Raw genomic sequence first — 11712 nt, 5'->3', positions numbered from 1 at the left:
GACGCGAACGCGAAGGCGAACGCTCCTCGGAAGGGTTGCGGGGAGCTGGGCCTCTTGGACTCTTGGAACGAGCACGTCAGAAACTTAATTTCGTTTAGTTTTATGTACATTTCATTAAGCAAAAAATTTCTAGCGACGCGACAGACCACGGACCACGCCAATGCCACTGGCGCTGGCATACAATGTATGCCACGTTTGCGTTCCCGCGACCCCAGATCCTGCGCGGCGAGCAGGAGGACTTGGACTTGAGCGAAGGGACAATCAAGATAAATAGCAAGCGGAATTTTTATTGCCGAAAGGATACGAATGAAAACAAAACAAAAAAAAAAACAAATGCAACAAACAACAACAGCATATAGCTAGTTACAACAACAAAACAAAGAGTTGAAAGTGTTGACGTGACGGCGACTATGTCCTCCGTTCTCAGTCCTTCGTGTGTGCGCACAGAACTCACACTCACACACACACACACGCACCGCACACCTTTATGTATGGAAAATTGTCAGCGTGTTTTGTATTTTCCAAATTTATTGCCACTTGCAACATTTTGTAGACGGGCAGCCCATAGATTATCTCGTCGTTTAGAGCCTAATATGCACCAGAGGCAGCCGCAATATGATTTATCACCGACCAACCGATATATGATCGCCTGTGTTTTTGTTTGTCTACGGATGCGGCAACTTTATAGAAAGTGTCTGCTTGGCCTTTGCCCGTGCTCCTATCCCCGTGTCTGCCTCTGCTTCTGTTTCTAGCTGCCACTCCAGCTGCGAAGCGCAACATTTTTAATTACACTTTTTACAAGAAAATTAAATGGCAACATGTCATCGCTAATTAAATTGTTCTCCTTTCGGTTGTTAGTTTATTGTTTTTGTTGCCATCCCGTGTGTCAGTGTGTGCCACATTTGTGGGCATACTGGGAAAGGGTTATGTCCAGATACAAGCGTTGATAGGGTTAAGGAAAACACATTTATCAAAATGAGGATAGGAAGTTTTATTATGTTGACATTTGTTTAACTGATGAGGACATCACAAAACATGGAATGCAATGGAACAAATTATAAATTACTCATATATTTCAATTCAAGTTTAACTCAATTAATTTACCCATTTCATTTCTAGCCTTACCAACAGTTGTTACTGGGATATTCAAATTGCGCGCTATCAACATAACCTCACCTAACCAACAGATGTAAATTCGCAAAGCAACTCTGCAAAGTCTTTAAAGCAACTCTGTGCATGCAGGATTGCCAATCTGATTGCCAAAATTCAAACGGTATTTTAAGCAGTTTTTCAAGTTCAAGTTTGGCGCCCATTGCACAAGTGTGGGAAGTCAGCCCTATTCTAATCAGCTTATATTCTGTTGTTTCCCTTTTAATAAATCTTTTTAATCTCTATAAATAAAACTGTTTGTGTTAACAACTTTTTTATGAAAGTCTTTTGTTTACAATACGGTCCGAGCTCATCAGTAATAAAACAGTTTTAGTATCAATGAAAATCATTTAAAGCATACATTTTTATTGTATAATTATCTCTTTTATTTAAAGTTCAATCTGATATGAAATTGTGAATTGCGACAGAAAATCTGATCAATTGTTTTAAGAAACATATAGAGCCCGAACTGTTGCAAGCCGCTTGATAAAATAGTTGTAAATGGAATCCTGAGCGAAAGGAATCTATCTCGAAAGTAACCGAAACTTCACAATTGCAGCTTATATTAACTTCACAAATACTATCGTCGCTTCTGAAAAGAAAAAAAACATATAAGCCCACAGGTATAAAGAATATAATTTATTTAAAACAAAAATGCTAGTGTTTATACTTTAACAAACATTTGACTTGCTTCATACGCTCCAGTATAACGGGCCGTATGACGGAGCGAACATCACACTTGGGCTTTCTTTTAGTAGACTCGATTTCCTGCTTATCAGCTACTCTACAAACGGCCCATTCGCGCGTCTCGTTCTCGAACTCTATGCGGAACTGTGCAAAGGGTGTCGCTACTCGCATAAATGTGCAGAGTACTCGAGTACGTAAATCCTCAGTGGAATCCGTTTGCAATTGTCTCCGAGAGCTGTATGTGAATTCGCCGATATCACGTAACAAGTACTTGAAATCGGCCAACAAACTGGGCGTGCAATGCGAGAACAAGGTCTCCAGCAACGGCCCGTAGACGTTACAGAGCTGTCCGTTAACGCAGATCAGGGCCTGCTGATACGGGCTGCCCACGGCCAGGCTATTGATGTGGTACTTGCTAATTTGAGCCGTTGTCAGAGAGCTAAAGTAAATGTAACGCTCCAGGGTCCGGAACACGATGCGCTTGTCTTTCTCTGCTGGCGCCCTCGTAGCCCTATCATTCTTATTGCTATCACTAACCTCGTCTACATTTACCTTGCGCTTACTAACGAATGGTGCATCCAGCAGGTGTTGAATCTGAGAGGATGCCATCAGTGTGTTGTCGGTAGCGAGTTCCTGCGAAACAGTCCTTGCGCCTTCCAACTCGTTTGTCAGTTGGTTCTCGAACTGCTGCGCCTGACTCCTGGAACTCGTCGGCATTTCTCGCTGCGGTGATCTTTCCTTATTCAAGAGGTCTGGCGACTCGATGCGAACCATAGCTGCTATTGGCAGGGGCCGAAACTCGTGTCGCAACTGTGGCACATTGTCAGCCATCAGACGTGGCCTTTTCCTAGACACCGCTGTCGTTGTTGGCATCTGTTTCTTGTCTAAAGCAAGCCTTAGAGGCACCGCTGTTGGTAGAACTGGATCGGGCTCTGGATGTTTTGGCTCGATTACATTTGTGTTTACTGTTTCCGCACCAGGCGCTGCAATCACCGGTTCCGGTGTGTTCGGGACCCACATGCTGACTGTGGGCGCCTGCGAAACATCATCTAATCGTTGTACTTCTGCTAGCAACTTTTGAAAAGAGTCCCCTGACGTTGAAGGTAAGTTTGAATCGGGGGATAATGTTGGCACATTGCAATCGTTGGAATTGTTTATCTCAAAGCAAGCCAGATCTGCTGCCTCCCGTTCTTCCACGATATCATCGTCCAGATTAATGATTTGTTCCTCAGTTGTTATAATTTCGCATTTAAATTCCGAACTGGGGTTGCTATCGCTGTTGAGCGAGAAGCGCATCATGTTGAGAAATTTGATAGGCTCCTCCTTGATTTGAGTTGGTTCAGCTGCAGGGCATATGCTTTGATTGAGTGGATCAGTTTGGCTCTCCGCCACTTGCGAGGCGGGGAAAACATTTTCCATGTCCACAAAACAAGGCGGGCGGACAGACAACTCAAGTTGTGTGGACGGACAAACTGATTCCTGCAGCGCTATTAAAATGATATGTATATGTTTTATAAAGAAATGCATATTTTAAAACCTATCGAACCTACATTCGTTTTCATTTAAGTCTGCCATAGATGTATCCGCAGCAGTAGTCGCAAGCGTATCAGTTGATAAGCTATTCCTGTTCCCTTCTTCCTGTTGCTCTGATAAGTTATTCCTGTTCTCTTCTGCTTGTTCGTCTGGGCTCTCTGGGACAGTAGAGGCAGCCATTTCCTCAATCATGCAAAGGGGTACTAAAAATGGAAGTTTAGTTACGGTTCTGATACGCGTTATTTGAAGGTGCTTACATTGACATGCAGAGTCCTCCATTGGCTCACCTATTGGTACTTTGTCCATCCTAGCGATAGACTGCGCTAACTCCTCTCTTACCTGTGGCACTTGATATAGCCACTGATCGTGTGACCAGCACAACTTGTAGAACTTTTTAATCTCAGTGCACAGTTCCTGCATATCTTCGATATCGTGGCCGGTGCGTGCGTGAAAGTTCCGTTCAACGATTTCGTCCAAGTTGCTGAACCGGAGTAGTTCCATGTAATGCAGCATCTTGGGTGACAGTTGACCCAAATCGAAGGCGTCCAGTTGAACGCCTTTACTGTGCAACAGTTGGGGCAACATTTGCAGCTTCAGATGCAAATTACCCGGCCAGTTTCCCTTGCCCAGCACATGGTAATAGCATCGACTCAACATACTTTCATCCTTATAAAACGACGCTCCCTTATATATGCTCGTATATGTCTTGAACTCCGGGTAGCTTAGCTGCGAGAGTATGCGCCAAATCGTTTTCTTTACGCCATGGCTAGTGCATAGCAAGTACTTAATGTTGTGCTCCTATTGTAAACAAACGATAAATTGGTTAGAACATAATTTCAAATTCAAAGATTCAATATTCTATATAAGTTGGATCTTTATCCAGCCACTTGCTCTACAGATTTAGATGGATGCACTGGGCATGAGGATATAGAACTGCTTAGCAGATGAACAAAATCTAAAAGCGAGCTTAGTTACAAGTTTCCTTAAAGAGTTTAGTGAATCTTTAAGATTTATGAGATTTATTTATATTAAATGCGGCTATCGTCTTTTTATTACCTTGCTGCTCTCTGCAAAAAATTCTTCGGCTGCCTTTGCCGCAGAGGCAGGGATCTCTGTTGGCGATATTGTAGCTGGCAAGGTAATTTGCGTATTGCCTAGACCAGTTGCCACAGCTCTTTCCGCTGAAATTGCCATTGATGCTGTTGCTTTTTTCAGTGCAGCTACCGTTTTTACCATATTGGATGAACTGGAACTACTCTCAGACGATGTTTCCGCGCATGTTGCTTTACTAGGAGCTGTATTGCTGGCGATCCTCACAGTTGTGGGTGCACACATCGAGGCAGTTGTTGCTGCTGGTGTGTTGGTAACTGGACCTTCCAAGGTTTCCGCTGGCGTTGTTGCCACAGGCCTTGTCAAGGCAACCTTTTCGGGGGCTGCAGACTTGTCTACTATTTGTGTTGTTAATGTTTCTGTTGTTTTTGCAATTAAAGTTGTTGTTGGAGTTGTAACTGCTGAGGTTGTTATTGCTGTGCTCGAATTTCTCATTGAGTCTGATTCCACGTCTTTCATTGCATCTGCAGCCGAGCATTGAGTTTTTGCTGCCGCCTCAGTGCTTTGCTCCATAGTTGTTGATGCGCCTGCTCTAACCCGGGCGGGCTCAGCGGTTGCTGCTCCTGTTTTGTCAGTGGTTGGCGCTGCGGTTTTCTCCATGTTTTTTTGCTTCAATCTTTTCCTGCCAATAAAATGTTGCTCCAACAGTGCACGCTTTTTGGGGCATTGCGTACGAAGCGCTATATAAGTCGCCAGATTGTGGGGTGTGTACTGAACCACGTTTGCCTTATCCATTCTAAATTGAAAGAATGTTGGGTTATACCTATATAATAAAATAAAAATAGAAAACTTACCGCTCAAGCTCTGCTTTTCTGGCCGCATACAGAGCAGCCACACTTTGAATATCCTGCGCACTATTCTCGCATGTTGTCCTTTGTTCGGGCATTGGGTCCTCCTCTGGTAGTTGAAGCAGTTTTTCTCTTAGAAGTGCCGGACAGGCCTTTAGAGTGCACTTATATTTTTGACGTATCTCCGGATTGCGATAGAAAGCCTCGTAGTATGCGAGCTTACACTCATTGGCGGAAGCGTTTGCATACTGAGCTTCCTGTTGCATTTGCTGGACAACCTCATCCAAATTTAATAATTTCGAGAAAATATTATATGAGATGGGATATCTAATTGCAGCCTTTTGTTGCCGCTGTGGCAGTGCCTCCTGTTCCATTACTTGGTCGTCAAGTCGCTCTGCAACTGTGTTTACAGTGTTTTCTTCTCTTGAGTCTCTTTCTTCACTAACGGCAGCACTCGCTGACTTCGAAGGCGACGGCAACGGTGAGGGTATTGAAAGGGCTTTGGGACAGGGCACAGCAAACTGCAGCAGTATATTTTGCATCTCGGCTGGCGCCGCATCGAAATTGTAGTTACATAATTTACGAGAACGCGCATCGACGTAGAATGAGTGATAAAAACGCCGCAGTAATACCAGATCATAGCGATCGTCACTCAGTATTTTGCCCACTTTCTGTTTACATTTCGTGAAGGCATTGGCTAGCTCAATCCTGACCGTGTCATAGTTAATGTAGCGCTTAAATGTTTGCACTGAAACAGGAAATTCATAGGTGATGTCTTGTAAGGTTATCAAAACCCTTTCGCTTTGCACTAAAATGTTGTTATTGTTGCTTTGATCCGAGTTGCAGTTTACGTCGAGTATATCCGGCATTGGTTCAACCACTTCAACTGGAGACTCCTCCTGCCCTGGCTCCGACTCCTTTGCACTGGGTTCCGGCGCGATTTCAGCTAGTTCGGGTTGATCTGGATCGGGTTCTACTAAGTCAAGCTCTGTCGGAGAGCTACCAGCTGGCAACATAAGGAGTTTGTCACGCAGTTTTGCCGGACACGGTTTTATTGCGAACTCAAACTTTTTACGTATTTGCGGGTCCGTATAAAAAGCTTTAAAATATTCAAAGGCGCACTCATCTTTAGATTTGTCCTTATACTCCTCGCAACACAACATTTGTTCCTCAATCTCGTCGAGATTTTTGATGCAACGCTTGAATAATTTGAATGTTACGGGAAACGTTTTGACTAGTTCATCATCCTGCTCCTGGGCTTTTATTTTGTCAGCTAACGCAAGTTCGTTTGCGGCTTCGGCCATCTCTTTATTGGCATTCTCATCCAAAGGCACAGCATAGGCTAACAATCTCTGCAAGAGCTCCGCACTAACATTCCCAAATCGATAATCATATACGCTGCGAATGTTCGGGCGCACATAGAACGAGTGATAATATCTTCTCAATATTTTCTGGTACTGAGGATGCATCGGACTTTCTACTATAGCAGCCATCTGCGACTCGTCCTGTATGACATGTACGAGCAATGGCCTAATGAGCTCCTTGTAGTTAATGCAACGCATAAAAGTTTCAAAGGCGACGGGAAACTTAAACCGGCCGGCTCTGTAAGGAAGAGTCTGGTTTAAAACAATGTGCAATGGATAGAACAGGTATTGTTTCATACTTTCCCAGATCCTCAACCACATCGAAACTGAAGATTTCGGTGGTTTCACATTCACTGCAATTTAATGGTAATTAGAAATTATTCTTTTTTCATATGATAATTATTTTACCTGGCCGTTGGCTGCATGGTAGGCACTTCCTGCTCCACTCCTTTCCTCCCCTCCTCGGAAATCGGCCTGCAATAGAATGTAAATCTTAAAATCTGCCCAAGAAGCAACAATGAGATTTGCAATTTACGTAGCTTCGTCGTTCGGCACTTTGCTCGACGACTGTTGCTCCTTGCTGCCAATTGGTGTTGCCATCTTCAATAATGTTTCTCTTAGCGTAGCTGGAGCTGCATTGAAATTGAATTTAAATGCTTTGCGGACTCTTTCGTCTGTATAAAACAAATAGTAGAAGCGTTGCATTATTTGCTCATCATTTGGCTTTTCGCCACTTTTTCCCTTTTTCTCTTCGTATGTCTTGTCCAGCTGCGCCTTAAGATCCTCGTAGTTAATATATCGCACGAATGTTTCAAAAGAAACCGTAAATTCATACGTTATGCCCGAAAGTTTAACCAGTTTGCGGTCAGAATTCAATAATAAATTGCCTTCGTTGCTGTGACTATTGTCCGTGACTTTGTCCGCCGAAATGGCGACTTCAGCTGGCAGAGTCAACAATTTATCACGTATTCTGGCCGGACATGGTTTGAGCTGGTAGGGAAACTGCTCGCGAATTTTCGGATTTGTATAGAACATGTTGTAGTACTCCAGGGCGCACTCATCTTCAGTTTTGCCCGTGTACCTATCGCAACACAACATCTGTTGCACAATTCTGTCGATATTTTTTATGTAGCGCTTGAATAGCTGGAAGGAAACGGGTGCCTTGAGCTGTGGCTGCTCATCCCTTATTGTTGGCGTCTTCTCTGCAACTTGAATGACGGGCTGATTTCTGAAAAATTGATAAACAACTATAGCGCAGAAAGCTATGCTTTATTTGAACTCATACTCATCGGATTCCACTGCAATGTCCTCATCTTGTATGGTGGGCTTGTTTGTGTCAACGATTTCCACTTGCGGCTCGACATGAGTGGGCGCTGTTATGCTTTGGCTCTGACTCGCATTTGATTTCATTTGCAGCAACAGCGGAGCATCTTCTGGGCTAGGCAATGCGAGCAGGCGGTCTTTCATTGATGTCGTACAGGGTGCTAGTACGTACGGGTACTTATCGCGGATTTCGGGTGTTAGGTAGAAATCCAAGTAATACTCATAGGCACATTCCTCGAAACCTTTGTAAGCATAGTCGGGCTCGTCAAGCTTCAGACGCCACACGATATCATAGATATTTATGATAAATTTTTCAAAAACCCCAAAGCTCACAATCGACGACGGGCTACGCGAACTGGAAATATTTTTATTATAAAAGTGTGTCAGCTGCAGCCAGTTGGCGTTGAGCTCACCTGCTTGGTTGATTGTCGGCTGAGGGCAGCGGTGCTTCAGTGGTCTGCTGTTGCCTGCGGAGAAAAGGATCGCTCATTATATAATTCCGAAGCGCCTGGTGTATACGTTTCTTACTGTGACTTTTTCTCCAGCGTTTTCACTGCCAACTCATCCAAAGGAACGCCTATTTTAAGCAACTGCTGCCGCAGTGCCGCTGGCGCCTCCGCGAAATTGCATCTTTCGAGGCGACGCCTGCTTGGAAAGATATAAAATGCGTTATAGTATTTGCGCAAAAGCTTCCGGCACATAGCCTCATTGGCTAACATGGCCGCACGCTGCGCCTTGTCCTTGGCCTCCTTTCGTACAATGCCATCAAGCACTTTCTTCTTATCAATATAACGCTCAAACGTGGCTAACGAGACTGGAAACAGGAAACGTCCGCATCTGACGTAATAGAATATGATTAACAACCACAGCTCATTATTATCCGGTTTTATCATTCACCTATTGACCCTGACCTCAACCCCATCTTCAGTGGGAACCCATTCATTGTGGAGTCCACCAATCGGATTCGTGGTCGCCTCAGAAGTAGAACCATCCGAGGTGACTTGCAGCAGCTTCTCCTTAACCCGCAACGGGCAGGATCTCAGTCTGAATTCGTATTTCGTGCGTATTGAGGGATTACTGTAGAAGGCGTGGTAATACCAGAGGGCGCACTCATCCAATGTTTTGTTCGAGGCGGCAAACTCGGTGCACTGTATCTGAAATGCGATATCCGGTAGGTTTTCCACTACTTTGCTAAACACACTGAACGTGACTGGCGGAGTACTGCAAAAAGACGCATAGTCAAAATTGGCATTGCTTCACATTTTCCACTTTTACTATGATTTACCTGTTTGTGCTTTTATGCTTAGTTAACCAGTTGCGCATTTGCTCGGACGCCTTTGGGTCACATTTTGGCTTTTTCTTTTTGCGTATGCTCGTCATTACTTTTAATTACAAAATATCCATTAATTGCATTCAAGTTTGTAATGGAAAAGACGCATAACAAAATCGCGCTTGCTTGGCTGTGCTACTTAAGTGTGGCCAGAGTTAAAAAAAATAAAATTGCCTAAAATCACTGACAGGCCTGGCACTGTTTGTCTGTGGGGAGTTTATAGTTGTTTATGTATTTAGTTCATGAACTAGCCGTATAGATGGCGTTTAGTAATTTAAAATAATGCTGATCCTGAAATTGCTTTGCGAGTTTAATTAATAAAGTCCGTGCCACACAGGAAGAATAAACACATTATCAACTGTTCATATCAATATATGTAAAACTTTAATTCCTCTAAAATATCAGACTTAAAATATAACCGCACTACAATTATCAATCGGCCTGAGATATATTTTGGGCTGCGCTAATCAGCGTGTCGTGAATATCCTTCGCCGACTGAACGTGGACGCGCACTGTATTCAGATATGTGGGATATGGAATGGGACCAGCGGGATTGTCCTGCATGAAGTTTTCCATTCTCATCGCAGTTACAGCTCCGGGCAGATAATGCTGCGACGATGTCAGCTGCTGCATGCACTGAATCGCCGTCTTAAGATGCAGCTCCATTTGGTCGCAGCACGCGTAAAAGTCCTCCAAGTGTTTGTCGAAGCGGGGAACATGGCCATGGCCGCCTGTATCGCGTTTCAGGTTGTCGGCCAGATTGTTTTGCTGCAGCGTAAAGGCACTAGAGCGAATCGTGAGAAACATGGACTCGCGTAAAGGTCCCAAAAGGCTCTTGACTCTCGAGATGTTGTCTAGTTTTTCCGCTTGTTGTTGTTGTTGCTGTTGTTGTTGTTGCTGCTGCTGCTGCTGCTGTTGTTGGTGCTGCTGCTGCATTGGCACGGGCCCGGGTGGTCCGGAGGGCATCATCGGCTGTGGCGACGACTGCATCATGGGCGAGACCTGCATCATAGGCGGCCCAGACATTTGCATCATATTCATATTTGGATTCATTTTGTCTTTAATTTGTAACTCATTTATTTTCACAACAAACTTGGCACAGTATGACTCTGGCAACAATGTACACCCTGTGACAAGTATATATTAGCTATTATAATACTGAAAAAAAAAAAATACTTTTCGATTTGGTCACACTTTCAAAATCACACGAGCAGCTGTTTTCTGTTGTCGATATTAAATTTATTGCTATCGATGACAGCGTAAAAATAGTTTATCAAGATAATAGCGTTTTTTTTTTCTAATTTAACAAAGATTTCTATTAAAAATTAAAGCGCTAAGCGCATTGTTAAGGCATAAATAAATTTGTGAACTAAAAGTATGACTAGGTAAGTGCTATAGGTGCAGACGAAAATAATTCCATCTAAGGGCGCCGAAACCCTAACCTAAAAGTATAAGGAACAAATGTATCATCGTGTGGCCGATTTTTACAGATCCAGTATCGAATTGGGCGACGTTACGCCACATAACATAAAGCAACTGAAGAAGCTCAACACGGTTGTGTTTCCCGTTTCCTACAATGACAAATTCTACGTGGACGTATTGGAAGCCGGCGAACTGGCCAAGCTCGCCTACTACAACGATATTGTTGTGGGCGCCGTCTGCTGCCGCATTGATACGACCGATAATCAGCGGCGTCTCTATATAATGACACTGGGCTGCTTGTCGCCGTACCGACGCCTGGGCATTGGCACCGTCATGTTCGAGCACATACTGAACTTTGCCGAAAAGGATGGCAATTTCGACAGCATCTTTCTGTGAGTATGCCCATCGATATGTGCTTGGCCTGAATAATAGCCTAACGTTTCTTTCTGGCAGGCATGTGCAAATCAACAACGATGGCGCCATCGAATTTTACAAGAAATTTGGCTTTGAAATTGTCGACACCAAAGAGCAATACTACAAACGCATCGAGCCAGCGGATGCCCATGTGCTGCAGAAGACTCTGCGCCGCAAGAAATCAGATGCGCACCATCATGCGTTTACCAACGGTGCTGTGAACGACAAGAAGGATCGGCGAACCTGAAAACGAGCCCTGTGACGGCTGTTTCCTTACCCAAAACTCATGCAACAATAATCCCAACAACAACAACAACCACAACAACAGAAACCGTATTTAGTTTTAAAAATTTCATATTGAACAAAATCATACAGTTAAACAGACATCTGCTCAGTAACAACACAACTAGGAGTAAAGTACGCCAATTATATACGTTAATATGATCTAATTCTAGCCGTTAGATAGTCCACATATGTGTGTAGCGTGTGTACGCAATGGCGCTAAATAAAACCAACTGGCAAATTGTGTTTTCAATTACCACACGCGATTTTATCTAATGGCAATTAACGCACCTTACGGCTGTACGGCTAA

At 43.8% G+C, this 11712-nt stretch overlaps 3 protein-coding genes across 6 annotated transcripts; 1 reads left to right on the top strand and 2 right to left on the bottom strand.

Moving 5' to 3' along the window:
- Positions 1-1542: 1542 nt before the first annotated feature.
- LOC115759430 (protein telomere ends associated) lies at positions 1543-9472 on the bottom strand. 4 transcript variants are annotated; one of them, XM_030700341.1, is made up of 14 exons: positions 9240-9472; positions 8852-9175; positions 8483-8791; positions 8368-8421; positions 7917-8309; positions 7167-7859; positions 7040-7105; positions 6931-6984; positions 5274-6869; positions 4426-5215; positions 3627-4167; positions 3387-3572; positions 1820-3323; positions 1543-1741 (listed from the first exon to the last, which is right to left on the bottom strand). In XM_030700341.1, exons 1-14 carry the CDS (start codon positions 9332-9334, stop codon positions 1546-1548), a joined length of 6801 nt encoding a protein of 2266 aa, XP_030556201.1. In that variant the 5' UTR covers positions 9335-9472; the 3' UTR covers positions 1543-1545. The 4 variants fall into 4 exon arrangements, with proteins under 4 accessions (XP_030556201.1, XP_030556209.1, XP_030556227.1 ...); XM_030700349.1 differs by having other exon boundaries at positions 7917-8300; XM_030700367.1 differs by having other exon boundaries at positions 1653-1741; positions 2389-3323.
- Positions 9473-9652: 180 nt separating this feature from the next.
- LOC115764367 (mediator of RNA polymerase II transcription subunit 29) lies at positions 9653-10359 on the bottom strand. The gene has a single exon (XM_030707373.1). The coding sequence runs from the start codon at positions 10335-10337 to the stop codon at positions 9717-9719; it is 621 nt and encodes a 206-aa protein (XP_030563233.1). The 5' UTR covers positions 10338-10359; the 3' UTR covers positions 9653-9716.
- Positions 10360-10586: 227 nt separating this feature from the next.
- Positions 10587-11646, top strand: LOC115764443 (probable N-acetyltransferase san). The gene is made up of 3 exons (XM_030707499.1): positions 10587-10669; positions 10775-11098; positions 11160-11646. The coding sequence occupies exons 1-3, from the start codon at positions 10662-10664 to the stop codon at positions 11365-11367; spliced, it is 540 nt and encodes a 179-aa protein (XP_030563359.1). The 5' UTR covers positions 10587-10661; the 3' UTR covers positions 11368-11646.
- The last annotated feature ends 66 nt before the right edge of the window (positions 11647-11712 follow it).

The sequence above is a fragment of the Drosophila novamexicana genome, unplaced genomic scaffold (genome assembly GCF_003285875.2).
Source record: "Drosophila novamexicana strain 15010-1031.04,08,12 unplaced genomic scaffold, DnovRS2.1 tig00000008-arrow-pilon, whole genome shotgun sequence".
Lineage (NCBI taxonomy): Eukaryota > Metazoa > Arthropoda > Insecta > Diptera > Drosophilidae > Drosophila > Drosophila novamexicana.
The sequence above is the reverse complement of the archived record's forward strand: the minus strand, read 5'-3'. Positions and strand labels throughout refer to the sequence as shown.

Bases quoted from the DNA above. Each gene is read 5' to 3' on its own strand.
- LOC115759430 (XM_030700341.1), bottom strand. From the start codon at position 9,334: ATGACGAGCATACGCAAAAAGAAAAAGCCAAAATGTGACCCAAAGGCG. The intron at 7,860-7,916 runs GTATGAGTTCAA...TCAATTTTTCAG, and splicing joins ATTGCAGTGGAATCCGATGA to AAATCAGCCCGTCATTCAAG. The intron at 6,870-6,930 runs GTATGAAACAAT...TCTTCCTTACAG, and splicing joins GTGGTTGAGGATCTGGGAAA to AGCCGGCCGGTTTAAGTTTC.
- LOC115764443 (XM_030707499.1), top strand. The intron at 11,099-11,159 runs GTGAGTATGCCC...TCTTTCTGGCAG, and splicing joins AATTTCGACAGCATCTTTCT to GCATGTGCAAATCAACAACG.
- LOC115764367 (XM_030707373.1), bottom strand. From the start codon at position 10,337: ATGAATCCAAATATGAATATGATGCAAATGTCTGGGCCGCCTATGATG.